Source organism: Balaenoptera physalus (assembly GCF_965194825.1).
Source record: "Balaenoptera physalus genome assembly, chromosome: 6".
Lineage (NCBI taxonomy): Eukaryota > Metazoa > Chordata > Mammalia > Artiodactyla > Balaenopteridae > Balaenoptera > Balaenoptera physalus.
Genome location: NC_138885.1, coordinates 101,107,064 through 101,127,897, shown reverse-complemented (window position 1 = coordinate 101,127,897; position 20,834 = coordinate 101,107,064). Strand labels below are relative to the sequence as shown.

The 20,834-nt window shown below is 36.8% G+C and overlaps 1 protein-coding gene and 1 long non-coding RNA gene across 2 annotated transcripts in view; both read right to left on the bottom strand.

Annotated features, from left to right (window-relative positions):
* LOC309663438 overlaps positions 1-20,834 on the bottom strand; it is a 237,947-nt gene that overhangs the window by 140,396 nt on the left and 76,717 nt on the right. The gene's annotated exons all lie outside the window — the stretch shown is intronic.
* CPS1 (carbamoyl-phosphate synthase 1) overlaps positions 1-20,834 on the bottom strand; it is a 141,542-nt gene that overhangs the window by 76,243 nt on the left and 44,465 nt on the right. Inside the window, exons 13-19 of the mRNA XM_082466953.1 lie at positions 19,475-19,570; positions 16,340-16,529; positions 15,186-15,343; positions 13,418-13,546; positions 3,312-3,456; positions 1,605-1,815; positions 39-237 (exon numbers count right to left, since the gene is read on the bottom strand). Coding sequence (XP_082323079.1) covers positions 39-237; positions 1,605-1,815; positions 3,312-3,456; positions 13,418-13,546; positions 15,186-15,343; positions 16,340-16,529; positions 19,475-19,570 — 1,128 coding nt within the window. The remainder of the gene's footprint in view (positions 1-38; positions 238-1,604; positions 1,816-3,311; positions 3,457-13,417; positions 13,547-15,185; positions 15,344-16,339; positions 16,530-19,474; positions 19,571-20,834) is intronic.

The following is a 20,834-nucleotide window of genomic DNA, read 5'->3' as shown; positions in this document are numbered from 1 at the left end:
GAACAAGGATGAAAGAGAGGAATTAATCAAGGACTCACCTCTCCTACACTTTTCATAGAGCTACCAATTCGGCTAGAAGTGCCATGAAAACGATCAAGATCCCAGCGAGGAATCTTAGTAACCATGTAATCCAGGCTTGGTTCAAAGCAGGCTGATGTTTTCCCTGATACAACGTTCTTGATTTCTGGAAGTGGAATTCCTAGGGCAATCTTTGCAGCAATGAATGCCAATGGGTAGCTATAAAGAAGGAGACATATTTTTTTCTTTCAGCAATAAGTATTAAAAACAGCTCAAAATATAAATTGGTTTTTCTTAGAAATTCTGGTATTATTTCACATCAAGGTATAAAACACACCTGATTCTCAGTTCTGTATGAAAATTTAATAGCTCCTTATAAAATAAAGTGAGTCATGATAAAGTACAGAGGCACAGATCACAAAAGAGTTCACTCTCTATGCCTGACATGCAGTGTTACAACTCCCAACCTTCACCTCTTCAACCCAAAATCAATAGCTTCCTTGATAAATAAAGTACTCACTTGTGTATAACTTCCACTAAGATAAGAATCTGAAAAATATTCTTTTATAAAAATATATACATGTCTGCACCTAGGAAGACGGTGGAGTTAGCTGGTACTACGGAGTATGTAAAGGTCATAAAATGCAGTCCTTGAAAGTTTGGGTCCTTGCTCTGTTTCCAAATTATCTTTGAACTTTGGGCTCCTTACACAACTAACACTCTGGAAACTTGACCATACTCTTCTGGAATGTCAGTTTGGGTAACTGTATTTGAAAAATTCATTCACAGAACTATAGAATTACGTATGAGTCCTTTAGTACAACTTCCCCTCCTAAGAGGTGAAGAAACTGACAGAGACAGTAGTGATATATCCGAAGTCCCACAATTAGTAGAAGGACCAGAAGGAGAACTCAGGTCTCCTGACTTTGTTTAGCTCATCACTCCTTCCACACTCCATGTAGCACTGTCTAGCTACATAAAAATAGCTTTAGAGGTAAATATTTTTTAAATGTCATGTAATTTAAAGAGCAGATGTTAAAGATATTAATAGAAACAAAAGATATTAATTAGTGTTCCTTCCAGTCATGCTTGCTAGCAACTGTTAAATAGATACAAATTTATTTATTTAGTTGCAAGATTTACCTATAGAAAAACCCTACTGTTGTTTGGTCTTGTGAAATTTTGCTAAAATAAAATAATGTGATTGCATGCTTGAGTCAAGTGAACTCTATTATTTGTCCAAAATTTTTTATATACCTAAAAAAGTCAGTGAAGGACTAAAATTAAGGATTAATTTGTACTTTTTAACAATATCTACAAAGTGCAATTAAGAAGCAGATTTTTCAGAGCCTGCTTTGACCACCCAGATCTTGATTAGTTTATGATTAGCCAGCAAACAAAGCCAGCTAGCAATACCATTTGCCTTAATCTGGCAGCAAGCTCATTAATAACCATGTCCATAGGACATGACTGGGAGTCAGCATGCAGAAATGGGGACTATAGTTTGCAAATGCAGCACAGTCTTCCACTAGCTTTCAATTTTCCAGTTCAATCTGCAAACCCATGGTCAATCGTTCTGGCCTTACCCAGTAGCTTTTGAGGCCAGGGCAGAGCTTCGGGACAGTCTGGCATTCACTTCAATGATGCAGTATTCCATCGAGGTAGGATGAAGGGCAAACTGAATGTTGCATTCACCCACAATGCCCAAGTGGCGAACGACATTGATTGAAACACGTCTCAACAACTGAAACTCCGCATTGGAGAGCGTCTGGGCAGGGGCCACAACAACTGAATCACCTGTACATCCAAGCAACACTTGTTATTTGGTAGCATATCTAAATAACCAACTTTAGTAACTTAACAATCTATTTGCGTGACACAAGACAGAATAGGCTGAGGGTTTGCTGGGAAAAGAATTATCTTAGGGAAATACATACAAGGCACATTCCCTCTGATTGTTTTACCTGTATTACTCTGACATATTTACGGAAATCACTCTAAGCTTTCCCAAGATAATGAAGCTATCAAGGCTTAGTCATCTACTTACTGCATTGACATTAACTCCTTCAATTTCCCTTCTCTGTCTCAAAAATTATCTCTCAAGTTTTTCCTTCCATAAAATATCAGCTCCTCTTCACCCAGACTGGCTCTCAGCCATCAATTTTCTAAATCTCATCCCTTCCCATTTTCTCACTTCTCTCCAATTATAGCCCCCTGTATCTTCAATCTCTTAGTCCTTAGTCACCATCCCTTCTGCCTACAAACAAGCTCAGATCGCTACAGGCTCAAGAAGACCCTCTCTGAACTGCCAGATGGTTATAAGAACCATCTCTCTCAATCCTTACATGACTAAACCTTTTGAAAATTTACCAGTTCTTCTTATCACTCATAGTCATATAATTCCTTTCCATACGGCTCACATAACCAACTTTGCATTGAAACTGTCCTCTTGAACATCCAAAAGCAACATTAAATCTTCATTCTTGACCTTTCATAGTATTTGCTATAGTCAAAACCAAAGCTCTTTTATAAAATATTTTTGTGCATTGGCTTATATGGTAACTATGATTCCCTTCTTTTTCTTCAACACCAATCCTTCCTTTTTCTTCTGCCCTATAAATCTAAATGTTTCCCAGGATTTGGTCCTTGACCCTATTCTCTTTCCTTCTACACCTATGCCCTTGAATATTTAGTCTATGCTTCCAGCTTCCGCTATTTTCTTTATACCAAGACTTCCAATGACCTTGCATCAACTTCTTTATTTCTATCCTCTTTCCTGAATTCCAGCTCTACATTCTCCTCTTCTTGAGATTTCTGCCCACTCTTAAACTTTAGCATTTCTAAATCCTAAGTCATCATCTTTACCCTCTAGTCTAACTAGTTTCCCTTCCTGAGAAACCTATTTATTTCACCTATTTCTATTTATTGTGGCTATCTTCTCATTCACTTGGTGACTAACACCCAGTCTGCTTCAAGCCTTCTTAACCTCCTGCCTTACTTCTCAACACCAAGTCTTACAGATTTTACCTTCACTGTATTGCTTATATTTTACCCCTTCCTCAAATGAAATCAGGATAATAATATCTGCCCTACTTCAGAGGGTTTTTGTGAAGATCAAATTAAATATGAGAGTAGTTTCAATGCTGTAAAATACTATACATGTGTAAAATTTTATCACTAATGTGTATGCTAAGAATAGTAATTTAAAGAAAAGAACTTAATAAAGACTGCTATGAGCCATCAGAGATGTGAGCTGAAGCCATTACCATAATGCTTGAAGATTCCTTGCCTACCTGTATGAACGCCCATGGCATCAACATTTTCCATGCTACAGACAGTGACACAGTTGTCATCAGCATCTCGGACCACTTCATATTCTATTTCTTTCCAACCCGTCACTGACCTCTCCACCAGAATCTGGTTGGTCATAGCAAAGGCCTGGAAATTGGTGACAAAAGACATCGAAGAGTAAGGAAAGGCACTAGCATTAATGTGGCTATTTGGCAAAGCACCCTGGCCTAAATCCTGGTCTGCACTGAAGTCTCAAGCCTAGTCTCCATCCTCCTTTATGCTCCAGAAGGCACAATGTGTCGGAAAATCAGTGAGGTACTAGGAATAGCGTTCTGCAGTGAATATGCTTGATTTACATTATTGAGGCTTGCCATTCAAAGTGCTGATATGACATTAAATCAAACTAATTTAGGAAAAAGAGAAAATAATTGAGCAATCAGGCAAAGGGAAATGAAATTATTTTTGCAGCTAGGCTTCTGTGAAAGCAGAGATGTGATAAGTGCAAATAAATATGGAAAAATAAGTCTAAAGATTCTGTCTTTCTCTAAAATAGCTGAGGGTGCTTTGTAAAGAACACACACAATAAAAGTCAGTTGATGTTGATGAGGAGAAGAAAGGAGATGATGATGGTTGTAAACAGTTAGCCAAGATGGCATATGAAACTTGGGAATTAAAAGAATCATACACGACTATTATTATGGGTAATCACTGCCTAAGTGCTTAAATACTGAATCGTATACCATGCCTGCCTGATTAAACAGATATGAATTAGTATAATTATCATTCCTTATTTACTCTGTACCCACTGGTGGGTAGAATGCTGAACCCAAAATCTGAAAGAGGTGGTCTCCGACCTTAGGACATTTAGTAGCTGAAAATCCAAGACAGAAATGTCCCTTTGTCTCATAATAAATTTGATTTTTTATGGCAATGAAAGTAAGAGAAAGCAACTGGGGAAAGTAATTTGAATTTTTTCAAATTATTAACAGGTAGCATAATGAAATAATAACTCAATGTAAGTTATTCCGTGATGTGTCTCAACACTGTTTTTTTAACCTCAGCAAACACTACAGGCTCCAGCATGTGCACTTGAAAATGTAACACATTTGTCCCCACAGCTACCCATGGTGAGGTTTTCAAAGTGGTTAGGAAACTCTGTAGCCAGTGTGAACAATTTAATAATGATTTATTTGTCATTAGGATAGCCTGCTAATAGAAAAAAAAAAAATCTGGGAAACAAAGGAGATGAATCTGAGGAAGGCTTTTGCATTCTAATGGAGTAGACTGCACACAAGGACTATTGAGATCATCTTCACCTGTTGCCTCAGCTTCTTCTTTTTCTTTCAAGTCTCAGATTTTATACAAAGATTAATTTAGGGACCTAGATCAGCTTAATGCAGTCTCTAATGATGCTAAATATAATCCCAAGAGAGTAAGCGGTAGCTTGGGATATAACAATACAAGTCATTATTTTCAAATGAAAAGCTAGGGTTTCAACAAAGAAAACCATTCAACGGCTTACTAACTATTTTAGAGGAATATAAATAATTTTAAAATATCTCATTTCAAAGTTGTCTTCATTGTAAATGTTTTTAGACGATTGAGCATTTAGAATGCTTTTTATACTGTAAAAAATACATTTTTAATTGAGAATAAGTATACATTGGTCATGACTGACAGAAATAATGAGGTTGTTAATATTAAAAACATTGGGGGGGGAGACATACAAGATGGCGGAAGAGTAAGACATGGAGATCACCTTCCTCCCCACAAATACATCAGAAATACATCTACATGTGGAACAACTCCTACAGAACACCTACTGAACGCTGGCAGAAGACCTCAGAGCTCCCAAAAGGCAAGAAACTCCCCACGTACCTGGGTAGGGCAAAAGAAAAAAGAAAAAACAGAGACAAAAGAATAGGGACGGGACCTGCACCGGTGGGAGGGAGCTGTGAAGGAGGAAAGGTTTCCACACACTAGGAAGCCCCTTCGCGGGCGCAGACGGCAGGTGGCAGAGGGGGGAAGCTTCGGGGCCACGGAGGAGAGCGCAGCAACAGGGGTGCAGAGGGCAAGGCAGAAAGATTCCCACACAGAGGATCAGTGCCCACCAGCACTCACCAGCCCAAGAGGCTTGTCTGCTCACCCGCCGGGGCAGGTGGGGGCTGGGAGCTGAGGCTCGGGCTTCGGAGGTCAGATTGCAGGGAGAGGACTGGGGTTGGCTGCGTGAACACAGCCTGAAGGGGGCCAGTGCACCACAGCTAGCCGCAAAGGAGTCCGGGAAAAAGTCTGGAACTGCCGAAGAGACAAGAGACTTTTTCTTGCCTCTTTGTTTCCTGGTGCGTGAGGAGAGGGGATTAAGAATGTCACTTAAAGGAGCTCCAGAGACGGGCGCGAGCCGTGGCTATCAGCACAGACACCAGAGATGGGCATGAGATGCTAAGGCTGCTGCTGCAGCCACCAAGAAGCCTGTGTGCAAGCACAGGTCACTATCCACACCTCCCCTCCCGGGAGCCTGCGCAGCCCACCACTGCCAGGGTCCCATGATACAGGGACAACTTCCCCGGGAGAACACACGGCACGCCTCAGGCTGATGCAACGTCACGCCAGCCTCTGCCTGCACAGGCTCACCCTGCATTCTGTACCCCTCCCTCCCCCCGGCCTGAGTAAGCCAGAGCCCCCTAATCAGCTGCTATTTTAACCCTGTACTGTCTGAGCAAGAACAGACGCCCTCAGGTGACCTACACGCAGAGGCGGGGCCAAATCCAAAGCTGAACCCCAGGAGCTGTGGGAACAAAGAGGAAGGGAAATCACTCCCAGCAGCCTCAGGAGCAGCGGATTAAATATCCACAATCAACTTGATGTACCCTGCATCTCTGGAATACCTGAATAGACAACGAATCATCCCGAAACTGAGACAGTGGACTTTGGGAGCAACGATATATATATTTTTTTCCTTTGTCTCTTTTTGTGAGTGTGTATGTGTATGCTTCTTTGTGTGATTTTGTCCATATAGCTTTGCTTTTACCATTTGTCCTAGGGTTCTGTCTGTCTGTTTTTGTTTTTGTTTTTAATATAGATTTAATGCTTGTTATTATTGGTAGATTTGTGTTTTGGTTTGGTTGCACTCTTCTTTCTTTCTTTTTTTCCTTTTTTTATTACTTTTAAATATTTTTATTTTTAATAATTATTTTTTATTTTTTATTTTAATAACTTTATTTTGTTGGGTTTTTTCTTCCTTTCTTTCATTTTTTCTCCCTTTTCTTCTGAGCCGTGTGGATGACTGGGTCTTGGTGCTCCGGCTGGGTGTCAGGACTCTGCCTCTGAGGTGGGAGAGCCGAGTTCAGGGCATTGGTCCACAAGAGATGTCCCAGCTCCACATAATATCAAACGGCGACAGTTCTCCCAAAGATCTCCATCTCAATGCTAAGAACCAGCTCCACTCAATGACTGCAAGCTACAGTGCTGGACACCCTATGCCAAACAACTAGCAAGACAGGAACGCAACCTAAACCATTAGAAGAGAGGCTGCCTAAAATCATAATAAGGTCAAAGACACCACAAAACACACCACCAGACGCAGACCTGCCCACGAGAAACACAAGATCCCGCCTCATTCACCAGAACACAGGCACTAGTCCCCTACACCAGGAAGCCTACACAACCCACTGAACCAACCTTAGCATCTGGGGGCAGGCATCAAAAACAACAGGAACTATCAACCTGCAGGCTGTGAAAAGGAGACCCCAAAACCAGTAAGTTAAAAAAAAATGAGAAGACAGAGAAACACACAGCATATGAAGGAGCAAGAAAAAACCCCACCAGACCTAACAAATGAAGAGGAAATAGGCAGTCTACCTGAAAAAGAATTCAGAGTAATGACAGTAAACATGATCCAAAGTCTTGGAAATAGAATGGAGAAAATACAAGAAACGTTTAACAGGGGCCTAGAAGAACTAAAGAGCAAACAAACAGTGATGAACAACACAATAAATGAAATTAAAAATTCTCTAGAAGGAATCAATAGCAGAATAACTGAGGCAGAAGAACAGATAAGTGACCTGGAAGATAAAATAGTGGAAATAACTACTGCAGAGCAGATTAAAGAAAAACGAATGAAAAGAATTGAGGACAGTCTCAGAGACCTCTGGGACAACATTAAACGTACAAACATTCGAATTATAGGGGTCCCAGAAGAAGAATAGAAAAAGGAAGGGACTGAGAAAATATTTGAAGAGATCATAGTTGAAAACTTCCCTAATACAGAAGAGGAAATAGTTAATCACGTCGAGGAAGTGCAGAGGGCCCCATACAGGAAAAATCCAAGGAGAAACACACCAAGACACATATTAATCAAACTATCAAAAATTAAATACAAAGAAAAAATATTAAAAGCAGCAAGGGAAAAGCAACAAATAACATACACGGGAATCCCCATAAGGTTAACAGCTGATCTTTCAGGAGAAACTCTGCAAGCCAGAAGGGAGTGGCAGGACATATTTAAAGTGATGAAAGGGAAAAACCTACAACCAAGATGACTCTACCCAGCAAGGAACTCATTGAGATTCAACGGGGAAATAAAAACCTTTACAGACAAGCAAAAGCTAAGCGAATTCAGCACCAGCAAACCAGCTTTACAACAAAGGCTAAAGGAACTTCTCTAGGCAGGAAACATGAGAGAAGGAAAAGACCTACAATAACAAACCCAAAACAATTAAGAAAATGGTCATGGGAAAATACATATCGATAACTACCTTAAAAGAAAATGGATTAAATGCTCCAATCAAAAGACACAGACTGGCTGAATGGATGCAAAAACAAGACCCATATATATGCTGTCTACAAGAGCCCTACTTCAGACCTAGGGACACAAAGAGACTGAAAGTGAGGGGATGGAAAAAGATACTCCATGCAAATGGAAATCAAAAGAAAGCTGGAGTAGCAATTCTCATATCAGGCAAAATAGACATTAAAATAAAGAGTATTACAAGAGAAAAAGAGGACATTACATAATGCTCAAGGGATCAATCCAAGAAGAAGATATAACTATTTTAAATATTTATGCACCAAACGTAGGAGCACCTCAATACACAAGGAAAATGTTAACAGCCATAAAAGGGGAAATAGACAGTAACACAATCATAGTAGGGGACTTTAACACCCCACTTTCACCAATGGACAGGTCATCCAATATTAAAATAAATAAGACAACACAAGCTTTAAATGATACATTAAACAAGAAAGACTTAATTGATATTTATATGACATTCCATCCCAAAACAAGAGAATACACTTTCTTCTCAAGTGCTCAAGGAACATTCTCCAGGATAGATCATATCTTGGGTCACAAATCAAGCAATGGTAAATTTAAGAAAATTGAAATTGTATCAAGTATCTTTTCCGACCACAATGCTATGAGACTAGATATCAATTACAGGAAAAAATCTGTAAAAAATACAAACACATGGTGTCTAAAAAATACACTACTTAGTAACCAAAAGATCACTGAAGAAAACAAAGAGAAAATCAAAAAATACCTAGAAACAAATGACAATAAAAACACGATGACCCAAAACCTATGGGATGCAGCAAAAGCAGTTCTAAGAGGGAAGTATATAGCAATACAATCGTACCTCAGGAAACAAGAAACACCTCAAATAAACAAACTAACCTTACACCTAAAGCGATTAGAGAAAAAAGAAGAACAAAACCCCAAAGTTAGCAGAATGATAGAAATCATAAAGATCAGATCAGAAATAAATGAAAAATAAAAGAAGAAAACAACAGCAAAGATCAATAAAACTAACAGCTGGTTCTTTGAGAAGATAAACAAAATTGATAAACCATTAGCCAGACTCATCAAGAAAAAAAGGGAGAAGACTCAAATCAATAGAATTAGAAATGAAAAAGGAGAAGTAACAACTGACCCTGCAGAAATACAAAGGATTATGAGAGATTACTACAAGCAACTATATGCCAATAAAATGGACAATCTGGAAGAAATGGACAAATTCGTAGAAACACACAACTTTCCGAGACTGAACCAGGGAGAAATAGAAAATATAAACAGCTCAATCACAAGGACTGAAATTGAGATTGTGATTAAAAATCTTCCAAGAAACAAAAGCTCAGGACCAGATGGCTTCACAGGCAAATTCTATCAAATATTTAGAGAAGAGCTAACACCTATCCTTCCAAAACTCTTCCATAATATAGCAGAGGGAGGAACTCTCCCCAACTCATTCTATGAGGCCACCATCACCCTGATGCCAAAACCAGACAAAGATGTCACAAAGAAAGAAAACTACAGGCCAATATCACTGATGAACATAGGTGCAAAAATCCTCAACAAAATACTAGCAAACAGAATCCAGCAGCACATTAAAAAGATCATACACCATGATCAAGTGGGGTTTATTCTGGAATGCAAGGATTCTTCAATATAAGCAAATCAATCAATGTGATACACCGTACTAACAAACTGAACTATAAAAACCATATGATCATCTCAATAGATGCAGAACAAGCTTTCAACAAAATTCAACACCCATTTATGATAAAAACACTCCAGAAAGCAGGCATAGAGGGAATTTATCTCAACATAATAAAGGCCATAAATGACAAACCCAGAGCCAACATCGTTCTCAATTCTGCAAAACTGAAACCATTTCCACTAAGATCAGGAAGAAGACAAGGTTGCCCACACTCACCACTATTATTCAACATAGTTTTGGAAGTTTTAGCCACAGCAATCAGAGAAGAAAAAGAAATGAAAGGAATCCAAACTGGAAAAGAAGAAGTAAAGCTGTCACTGTCTGCAGATGACATGACACTATACATAGAGAATCCTAAAGACTCTACCAGAAAGTTACTAGAGCTAATCAATGAATTTGGTAAAGTAGCAGGATACAAAAGTAATGCACAGAAATCTCTTGCATTCCTATACACTAATGATGAAAAATCTGAAAGAGAAGTTAAGGAAACACTCACATTTACCATTGCAACAAAAAGAATAAAATACCTGGGATTAAACCTACCTAAGGAGACAAAAGATCTGTATGCAGAAAACTGTAAGACACTGATGAAAGAAATTAAGGATGATACAAACAGATGGAGAGATATACCATGTTCTTGGATTGGAAGAATCAACTTTGTGAAAATGACTATACTACCCAAAGGAATCTACAGGTTCAATGCAATCCTTATCAAATTACCAATGGCATTTTTCACAGAACTAGAACAAAAGATTTCACAATTTGTATGGAAACAAAAAAGACCCCGAATAGCCAAAGCACTCTTGAGAAAGAAAAACAGATCTGAAGGAATCAGGCTCCCAGACTTCAGACTATACTACAAAGCTACAGTAATCAAGACAGTATGTTACTGGCACAAAAACAGAAATAGAGATGAATGGAACAGGATAGAAAGCCCAGAGATAAACCCATACACATATGGTCCCCCTGTTTTTGATAAAGGAGGCAAAAATATACAATGGAGAAAAGACAGCCTCTTCAATAAGTGGTGCTGGGAAAACTGGACAGCTACATGTAAAAGAATGAAATTAGAACACTCCCTAACACCATACACAATAATAAACTCAAAATGGATTAAAGACCTAAATGTAAGGTCAGACACTACCAAACTCTTAGAGGAAAACATAGGTAGAACTCTCTATGACATAAATCACAGCAAGATCCTTTTTGACCCACCTCCTAGAGAAATGAAAATCAAAACAAAAATAAACAAATGGAACCTAATGCAACTTAAAAGCATTTGCACAGCAAAGGAAATCATACACAAGACAAAAAGACAACCCTCAGAATGGGATAAAATATTTGCAAATTAAGCAACTGACAAAGGATTAATCTCCAAAATTTACAAGCAGCTCATGCAGCTCAATATCAAAAAAAAAAATACAACCCAATCCAATAATTGGCAGAAGACCTAAATAGACATTTCTCCAAAGAAGATATACAGATTGTCAACAAGCACTTGAAAGAATGCTCAACATCACCAATCATTAGAGAAATGCAAATCAAAACTACAATGAGATATCATCTCACACCGGTCAGAATGGCCATCATCAAAAAATCTACAAACAATAAATGCTGGAGAGGGTGTGGAGAAAAGGGAACACTATTGCACTGTTGGTGGGAATGTAAACTGATACAGCCACTATGGAGAACAGTATGGAGGTTACTTAAAAAACTAAAAATAGAACTACCATATGACCCAGCAATCCCACTCCTGGGCATATACCCTGTGAAAACCATAATTCAAAAAGAGTCATGTACCACAATGTTCATTGCAGCTCTATTTACAATAGCCAGGACATGGAAGCAACCTAAGTGTCCATGGACAGATGAATGGATAAAGAAGATGTGGCACATATATACAATGGAATATTACTCACCCATAAAAAGAAACAAAATTGAGTTATTTGTAGTGAGGTGGATGGACATAGAATCTGTCATACAGAGTGAAGTAAGTCAGAAAGAGAAAAACAAATACCATATGCTAACACATATATATGGAATCTAAAAAAAATAAAAGTTTCTGAAAAACCTAGGGGCAGGCCAGTAATAAAGATGCAGACATAGAGAATGGCTTTGAGGACACAGGGAGGGGTAAGGGTAAGCTGGGACGAAGTGAGAGAGTGGCATTGACATATATACACTACCAGATGTAAAATATATAGCTAGTGGGAAGCAGCCACATAGCACAGGGAGATCAGCTCGGTGCTTTGTGACCACCTAGAGGGGTGGGATAGGGAGGCTGTTAGGGAGACGCAAGAGGGAGGAGATATGGGGATATATGTATATGTACAGATGAGTCACTTTTGTTATACAGCAGAAACTAACACACCATTGTAAAGCAATTATACTCCAATAAAGATTTAAAAATTAAAAAAAATAAAAACATTGGGAACATCTAATATGCTAGAGGAAAAAAATGTATACTTCCATAAACATGTCTTTTCTTTAAATACATGATTCAGAAGTCCAGATGGAAACAAGGAACATTTATATTAGATATGTTTCCCTTTTGGGGGTGTTTTTTGGCAACTTTAGAAAAACTCAATCCAATTTGTAGACATGTACGTTTGTCATTGCAGTTATTAAAATACATTTAATTTTATTTGTTTGTTCTCAAAATCTTAAGTCAACAATTCAAGGGCTGATTCTTTTTCACTCTAAAAAGTAAATAATGATAAAGGTATAAACTCTGCTTGATATTTACTCAGCACCCCTAAAAATAGCCGTCACAATAATTCTGTCAGCTTGACATCCATAACTGCTACATGGAAAGTTACATGAGCCTCTTTGCCCACACACATATTCATTCATTCAACAAGCACTTACTGAGCCCCAGTATTGCAAGGCACTGCTCTATTCTGTGGGAGTAGAGTGTGGGCAAAAGTCGCTGATTTCATGAAGCATGATTTCTGTGTTAATCTCTAATTCATTTTTTGAAGCATATCTTAATTTTCAAGATCTTCCCTTTAATACTTAAGAAAAGGAGTATTCAGAAATAAAGTGATTTTTATGTAAATGGTAAGCACTCAGATTTCACTTTTGCTTCTATATGTGTGTGGCAGTTGGCAGAGTAATCACTCATTCATAGTACTAAGAGGTTTATATTGTATATATTTTAAACACCTGAATTTGAGGTAAAGCTAAATTACTCAATGTGTTTTATTTCCCTTACCGGATGTCATCCATGTCTTATTGTTTCAAAAGATAATGGCAAAATGGGACATTATATTGTGTTTTTTTTTAAACCACTAAAATATATTTTAGCATGATGGGTGTTTTGGAGCAGATTTTGTAGCAGAGGGAGATGGAACTGGATTGACTGCCTATCAATGAAATCAATAGACAGTACAGTAAAGACGGACTTTGGGTTAATGCTATGTTCCAGTGTAAGTAATTGCACTGTATTTCCCTTTCAAAAGTGTCTGTCATGTCTTGGACAACAGTTTAGAGGTGTGGCAGTGATTTATAAACAGAGAAAAGGTTATTTCTTATCTACATAACTTTCTCTAATTGAAAGACTACATCAGGGAGTTTTCTTGGCTGGTCAGAATTTGATCTGCGAAAATACACACCTTTGTGCTGAGGTCCAGTAAGATCTCCCTATTAGGACATATGCCTGAGCCTAACCCGCCCAGGGCATAGGCAGAACGGATCATCACCGGGTAGCCAATGGTGTCTGCCGCCTTCAGTGCATCCTCAACCTGTCAACAAGAACAAGGACTCAAAGTTTTAAAAGCTGACAGTAGAAAAGACCAACCAAGAGAGTCTGGTAATTCAGGTAAATCAGTTTATTTGGAAAAAATGACTATGGCAATGTTCTATTATTCCCTCATCTCCTTCTGAAAACCAAGTGTTATTTTACAAATTTTAAGTTAAATTTTAGAATTTTTTAATATACAGTGAAGGCTCTTTTTTAACACCTTTGGGGTAAATTTTATTTTGCAATATAAAAAATAAAACAATGGCCAGAGGTGAGATAGTTGCCATTAATTTGAGAATGGGAGCTATATTGAATTTTTAAGTTCAGTTTAAAAGTCTTCGTCTCTTAACAAAACAAGGTTTTCTACTACAGAATCTAACTTGATATTACTGCAATAAGCCATTAGGAATATTATATAGAAAGAGATTTTTCATTTTTCAAGTTCAGTCAGAGAGTAGTCTCAGAAGCTTGGGATTTTTTTTTTAAACTTACAGAATACAGCATATGTTGGCTATATTTTTCTGTCATGGAATATTATTACACTACCAATGGGAATGTAATTATACCTTTCCCATATGCCTGTTTCTCATCCTAAGGAAGCAAGGACATAATTAAATCTGGCAATGAAAGAATAAATGTATGGCAGGAGCTTTCCACATGTTCAGCAGAGCTATCCTGGGATTGTTCCTGATTGACAGCTTTGCAACTTGCTATATACTTGATAGCATGCTTTTCTGAAAACATACATAGCCCATTTTTAGTTGTCCCAGCAGTACTTGCCTTATCCCAGAGGATTTGCCTATTTCTACACTGAGGAAGTTGCATCAGAAACTGTCTCCAGTACCCCCATTTCACTGACTGAAATCAGGAATAAAGTCAGGGACAAAAAGAGATGTACAGGAAGCTGATCTTTTCCTGGCACCTCGTAATAGCCCATCAATAGGCACAGGATACAATGGAAAATGATTAAGAGAAATGCAAAACAATCTGTCCTCTTTAACCATCTAAGCCACAGGTTTCTCAGTCATAAATATTACTGATTAGATCCAACAGCTTTTTTTTCTAGATAATTTTCTTGTAAAATGTTTATTCCATTCTAACACAAAAAAAATTGTTTGTTTATTTTTTGGCCATGCTGCACGGCATGCAGGATCTTACTTCCTCACCCAGGGATCAAATCTGTGCCCCCTGCAGTGGAAACACAGAGACAACCACTGGACCACCAGGGAAGTCCCTAAAAAAAAATTTAAATTCAACCATTTCCCATTTGCAGGACATTCGCACTTACAAAATGTGTGACTGATCCCAGGAAGAAGGTAAAAATTACTTTGGCATTGCAAGTTGATATGGTTCTTTGTTTTGATTCAGGAGATTTGATACTCAGGTCACTTCAGCCATTGATAAACCACATCATCTTTGAGCTTATGCTTCCCTTTTCATAAAAATAAACTATTAATACCTGTCCTTAATGTTTCAGCATTGAATGCCACAATTAATACACAATGTCTGAAGTAATAACACATTTCTGGAAGATAACATATACAAATATAATACTTTATTATTTTTAGGCATGACAAATCATTCTCTCTACAACGCAAGACACATAATGGTCCTGTTTCTCCAGAACAAAGATTTCTTACCGATTCCACTGCAAAGCTTGGAGCAATCTTTTCATTAATCTCATTTAGTTTGTCTGAGAACAGCTGTCTATCTTCTGTGGCCATAATGGATTCAACTGAGGTTCCCAGGACTTTCACGCCATATTCCTTGAGCACACCTCTCTTAAATAGTTCCACTCCTACAGAAAAACAAAATAAATCTGTTTTTATCAAACTCTTATGTTTTCTATAACAGATATCTGAATACAACTTTTTTTAAAAAAAATCTTAACTCCAAAAAGCCACCAGAGTCCACAACAGAATTGCATTTAGAGTAAAAAAATTTTTGAAAGAAAAATTCTGAAGACATTTTAGCAAAACATTTTGCTGGTGCTACTGTTATGTATATTATCACCTTCTCCAAATGATTTTTATTATTCTCATTAATAAAAATCATAGGATTACAGTGAGCCTTAAGATTTTAGTATATTTCATTTCCTTCTAAGGAAGGTCTATTCCTATATGAGCTTCTCTTATGTAAATAATCTCAGTGATGTGGGTATCTATCTAGGTTAAAAATTAACAAAATTGTTTGTGTTCCCACTAACTTAACATCTAACTTTGGCTGTTTTTTATAGTTCACATACAAATTATATCACCAACTGCTTACCCAAACTAGCCAATGAGATTCTCATTCATGATCTAATTCTAAAGGTTTGAAATATTTTAAATAGGACAGAGCATTGGACTCAGCAGATGCATGAAGGGATGGTAGAGAGACTGATCTATGTAAACATGAAAATATATGTGAAAGTCAAATGTCACAGGGCTGATACATAAGAGCACAGAGCACTTAATCAATGTTAATTCCCCTTTTTCACTCATAGTAGTTCTCAGAGTTTCACTGGTAACAGAGAAAAGCAGTATCCTGTGATGGAGGAGGGGGACTCAAAAAACCTACTCAGTCACCCTGGAGCATTAAAGCAAAAGGTTTCTTTTTGTCCCCCAGCTGTTCTGTGAAATAAACTGGTAATGTTCATCATGTGACATTTTCAGGTGGCTGTTTACTAAGCTTCCTTACACAGCAGAAAACTTTACTTTTATGAACACACAGAGCACAACTGCTAAATAAATTCAAACAAAAAAATATTATATATAAGTGTGTGAACCAAAACTCTGCAAATAAAAGAACTCACCACAGTTCAGAGCTGTCTGGCCACCCATGCCTAGAATTAATCCATCTGGCCGTTCTGCCTTGATAACCTCTGTGACAAACTGAGGGGTGATGGGGAGGAAGTAGACAGTATCTGCTTGCTTTAAGCCCACTTCATTGGTTTGCACCGATGCAATGTTTGGGTTCATCAGGACAGTTTTGACATTTTCTTCCTGAAAGAAACAAAAAGATCTAGAGTCTTAATATATGGTCTAAAGAGAAAAATCATATTCAAATGAAGGGTATTATCAGGTAACAAAACTTTTAGGTTATTCTGTGGGCTCTAGAGATCAGTAATGGAACTAGTGTGAATGGAAGTTAAAGGATGACAAACATTTGGTAAAAGGAAGGAAGAAAACTGCTTGAAAATAAAACTATCCAAAAAGAGCTGGCTACCTCCTGAGGATCACCCTGAATTCCTTGTCACTGTAGGTATCAAGGAAAGCTGGAGATGTTTTCTATAGAATTTGACTGGAGGTCCACAAATACTACTCAATTTTACAGCTCAGTCGACCTTAAAAGAATAAAATATTCCAAATTTTTTTGAATGAGTAAAACATAAAATGGAAAAAAGGCAGCATCAAAGCTGCTTCCTTTTCTAACGTTTATTGAAGCACAGCATTGAGCGTACGTTTTAAATCCAAGATAATGTGTTCCCTTCTAGCTGGAAGCACTGAGAGCCTTCTGTTGGTTTCCATTTTCTTTAGATTTTCATGCCTGCTGTAGTGCTTTGACAAAGAGCATTATACAACTGTTTGTACATATTATATAAAAAGAAAATTGACCATATGGCAAAAAATAAAAAATAAAAATTTGTGTGTGTGTGAAGATATTCATAGCCTTATCTCATTCCTGACATCTGGAGAGACCCCTAAAATAATTCTTCATGTAGGCTACTAAGGATAATAGCTTTATAGACCAGGATGAGGGTGACATTTAGTAAACTAATTATTATGAAATCCGGCCAGATGGTTCTTGTTTTTTTACCTATTAGCATGTCAATTTTGAAGTCTTCTAAAAAGTCAACAAAATATTCATATGAAAGTATAGAAATCATCATTGAAAGCCCTACATATCCTTGGGGGTGCGGTGGATCCAAATGAAAAATTAAATATATTTCATACTACTTTAAATTCAAATAGTGCCTTAAAACTTGTAGTGTACTTTTTTGTTAATTTACTTGATTTTTATAGCAAGACTATAAAAGAAATTTTCACCTTACAGATGAAGAAACTGAGATTCAGTAAGGTTAAGTGACCTGCCAAAGATCATACAGCTGATAAATGACAAAATTAGGGCTCTAATCCAAGTCTTATGACTCAAGTTCTACGCCCTTTCCTCAATATGAGTCCTCTCTAAGATTGTAAGGAACTATTTTAAAGAGTATTGTTAACAAAATATTGAATAGATACATGTAGATAAGCAAATGCATTTAAAATATGGGTTAGAATTTAAATAATTGAGTCCAAACGGAGAGCACATCATAAACAGAAGTTATAGAACGTCTCACTACTAGAGAAAAGTACCAATGGATAGGCATATTTGTTAAATATTTTCCTGCATGTGCTATACAATGAATATAGCTATTTTTATAAATCAAATTACATAGGAAAAGGTCCCATAAATTCATGTGATGAGTGTCTATTCAAACCATTTTAATAAATGTTACATCATTTTTTTCTAATATAATTCCAGCTATAATTTATGCACAATCTAAGTTTTTAAAAATACTTAGTGCATAAATTCATCTTTATTAACCTCTTAATCACAATACTATATCTAATAATTCCTATTCTTCAGTTCAAATCAATAACTTCACCTTTTGGATGTAATGCATATAAAAAATACAACCTATAAAAATATTAATTCTTTATAAAACTACCAAATAGGATAAAAAATTTCATGCTACTTAAATGTGTTCTAAACCCTTAACCCACTTAGACTGTGTGCTAACCAATCTGAACCATTGGATACCCACTAATTATCTATCTAAAGATAAATTGAATCTTAATACAAGGAAATAAAGCACACTTTGAAAATGTACACAAAATACATGTGTGGATGGGGTGAACATCCATGGGTGTATGGAGAAGAGTATTAAAAATAAAAACAAATGGAAAGAAGAGTAAGGTAATTGGGGGGTTGTGTCTGTTTTCAACAGACATCTGTCCAGTGAAAATCTCTGTATATAGAATACTGAATAAAGCAAAGGAAAAAAGGAAAATTTTGGCCAACTGTTTTTCTTGTTGGTTGTCCTAGTCTCCTGCTTCCTTCCCTATGTTGCTCTCTCCTAGCCAGGTCTCTTGGTAAGAGTGGCTTGACACCACAAAGCCTGTGGCAAGGTCACAGAGAGCTCACATTGACTTTGGATGGCTTGATTAGCACCAAAATGGGGACTATCCTGGAAAATAAGGACACCAAAGAGAAGCCAAGTTAGCTCTTCAATAGAAATATCTTACACTTACAGTGTCAGTTTTCTAAAGGCTTATTTTACTATGATAAAGGTTGGGGAGATTTCGAGAGACTCTGAAGAAACAGGGAGGATATTCTTCCCAACTTAGGTATCAAACCCTCTATTCCACTTGAAAATCCAGCCATACCTTCCTGGTAGGTCATCCAGTCCGAGTCACAGATGGGGGAATTAGGTGACCTGAAATAACTTCTAAAGCTTGAACAAAAGGCATTGTTGCCTTTGTTCCTCCAGCTGGATCTTCCCCCCTTTCAACCAAAGAGATGCCTGAAGCATCCTGTAGAACACTTGAAGTACTTTAGAGCACCAGGGATACCCAAATTCCCTCTTTCACACAAAAGACAAATATGTTTTAAAAGCTCACTGCCTCATTGAGTAACATCTATAAGTGTAGATTTATGTTTTCAGTATAAATAGGTGATAACATAGATAATTCTGGAGATCAATCCAACCTTCTTAATTTGCAGGTGTGCACATTTAAGTTAAAAATCTTGTCTGTGATCAAACTTCCTTTCATATAAGATGTGGAAGGAAATTAATTATAGTGACTTTGAAAAGAGGTAGTGTCATAAATCTAAATTATAAAATACTAATTAGACTCATTAAAGGGAGTGTATATTAATTCCAGCAAAGATCAGAGTCTCTCACCTTCATGGCTTTTACAGCTTGCGATCCAGAGTAATCAAATTCACCTGCCTGACCAATGGACAGACCTCCGGATCCTAGGATAAGGACTTTGGAAACCTGTAAGTAATAAGAAGATAGCATTGCTTTTATTATTAAGATGGGGAAATTAGTCATTGTTAAGTATGGGAAAGATAAACTATATTGTCTGTGTTTATGTGGTGATTTAAAGTACAATGTTTTGAAATATACATAATATATGAGTAAAAAGACCAACAATTTAAACATCTCTAATTTCAAAAAGGAATTTCCAAAGATCATGGTTTTTTTCACTTAAGTAAAAACTTTTTGGAAGAGGTCTACATTTTAATTAAATATATATAAATATCTAAAAATAACTACATAAATATATATGGAAATGTATATCTATATGTGTATATATAATAAATATAATTTATATATATAATTTTTAGATAAAAATCTCCTTAAAATTTAATTGATTAAATGTCCATGGGTTTCCACTGGACAAAGAATAGGCATAAATACAAACAAGCCCTTCCTAACAAACGAAGAGAAAACACAGGAGGCAAGGGGACACAGGGACACCTTCATATTTACATTTTGCCTTTACTTTGCAGTTCAGTCCAGAAATATTTACAGAAAATACAGTAATGAAAAGATCATGTTTTGCCAGCATACTGAAATTCATACAAATTGTATATATGATTTCAAGCAAATAATAATTCTGCTTATTTTTTAACCACAACTGCCAAGCCCTTCAGAGGAGAAAGATGTTCTAGGTCACTGCAAGAGACAAGGACTTGGGAAACTTGTTTTGTATTTATGGAGTGCCTACTCTGTGCAATGCAATGTAGAATCCCAAATTACACTTTTCCCTCACTATTTAAAAAAAGAAAAGCATCTGAAAAACATGAGTTGATATTTTGAGAAATACACTGTATGGTGGGTTGGCTTCTTTAGCTACCAAGAATCCACAGTTTGATTCCACATTGAGTGGCTGGATTACCTCCCATCTCTCCATCTCAGGAAAAAAGGCTGTCATAGAAATCTTTAAAACAAACCATCTAACTCAATTTATCATTTCATGTAAACATATAAATCAATTCTTTTTGTTCATAAAAAGAGGATTTTATATATATATATATATGTATGTATATACTTAAAAATATACATACACCCTTCTAAATTTTATGTAATAATGGTGTGGGTGTGGGTGTGCCTTAACTATGAAGGAAATGTGTAGAAACCCTTCCATATTAAATACATATTCAAACAAATAAGGAGTCGAGTCTTACACTATATTAATCCTTATCTATCTGCTCTTTAGAGGTATTGGGTTGTCCAAAAGTTCGCTTGGGTTTTT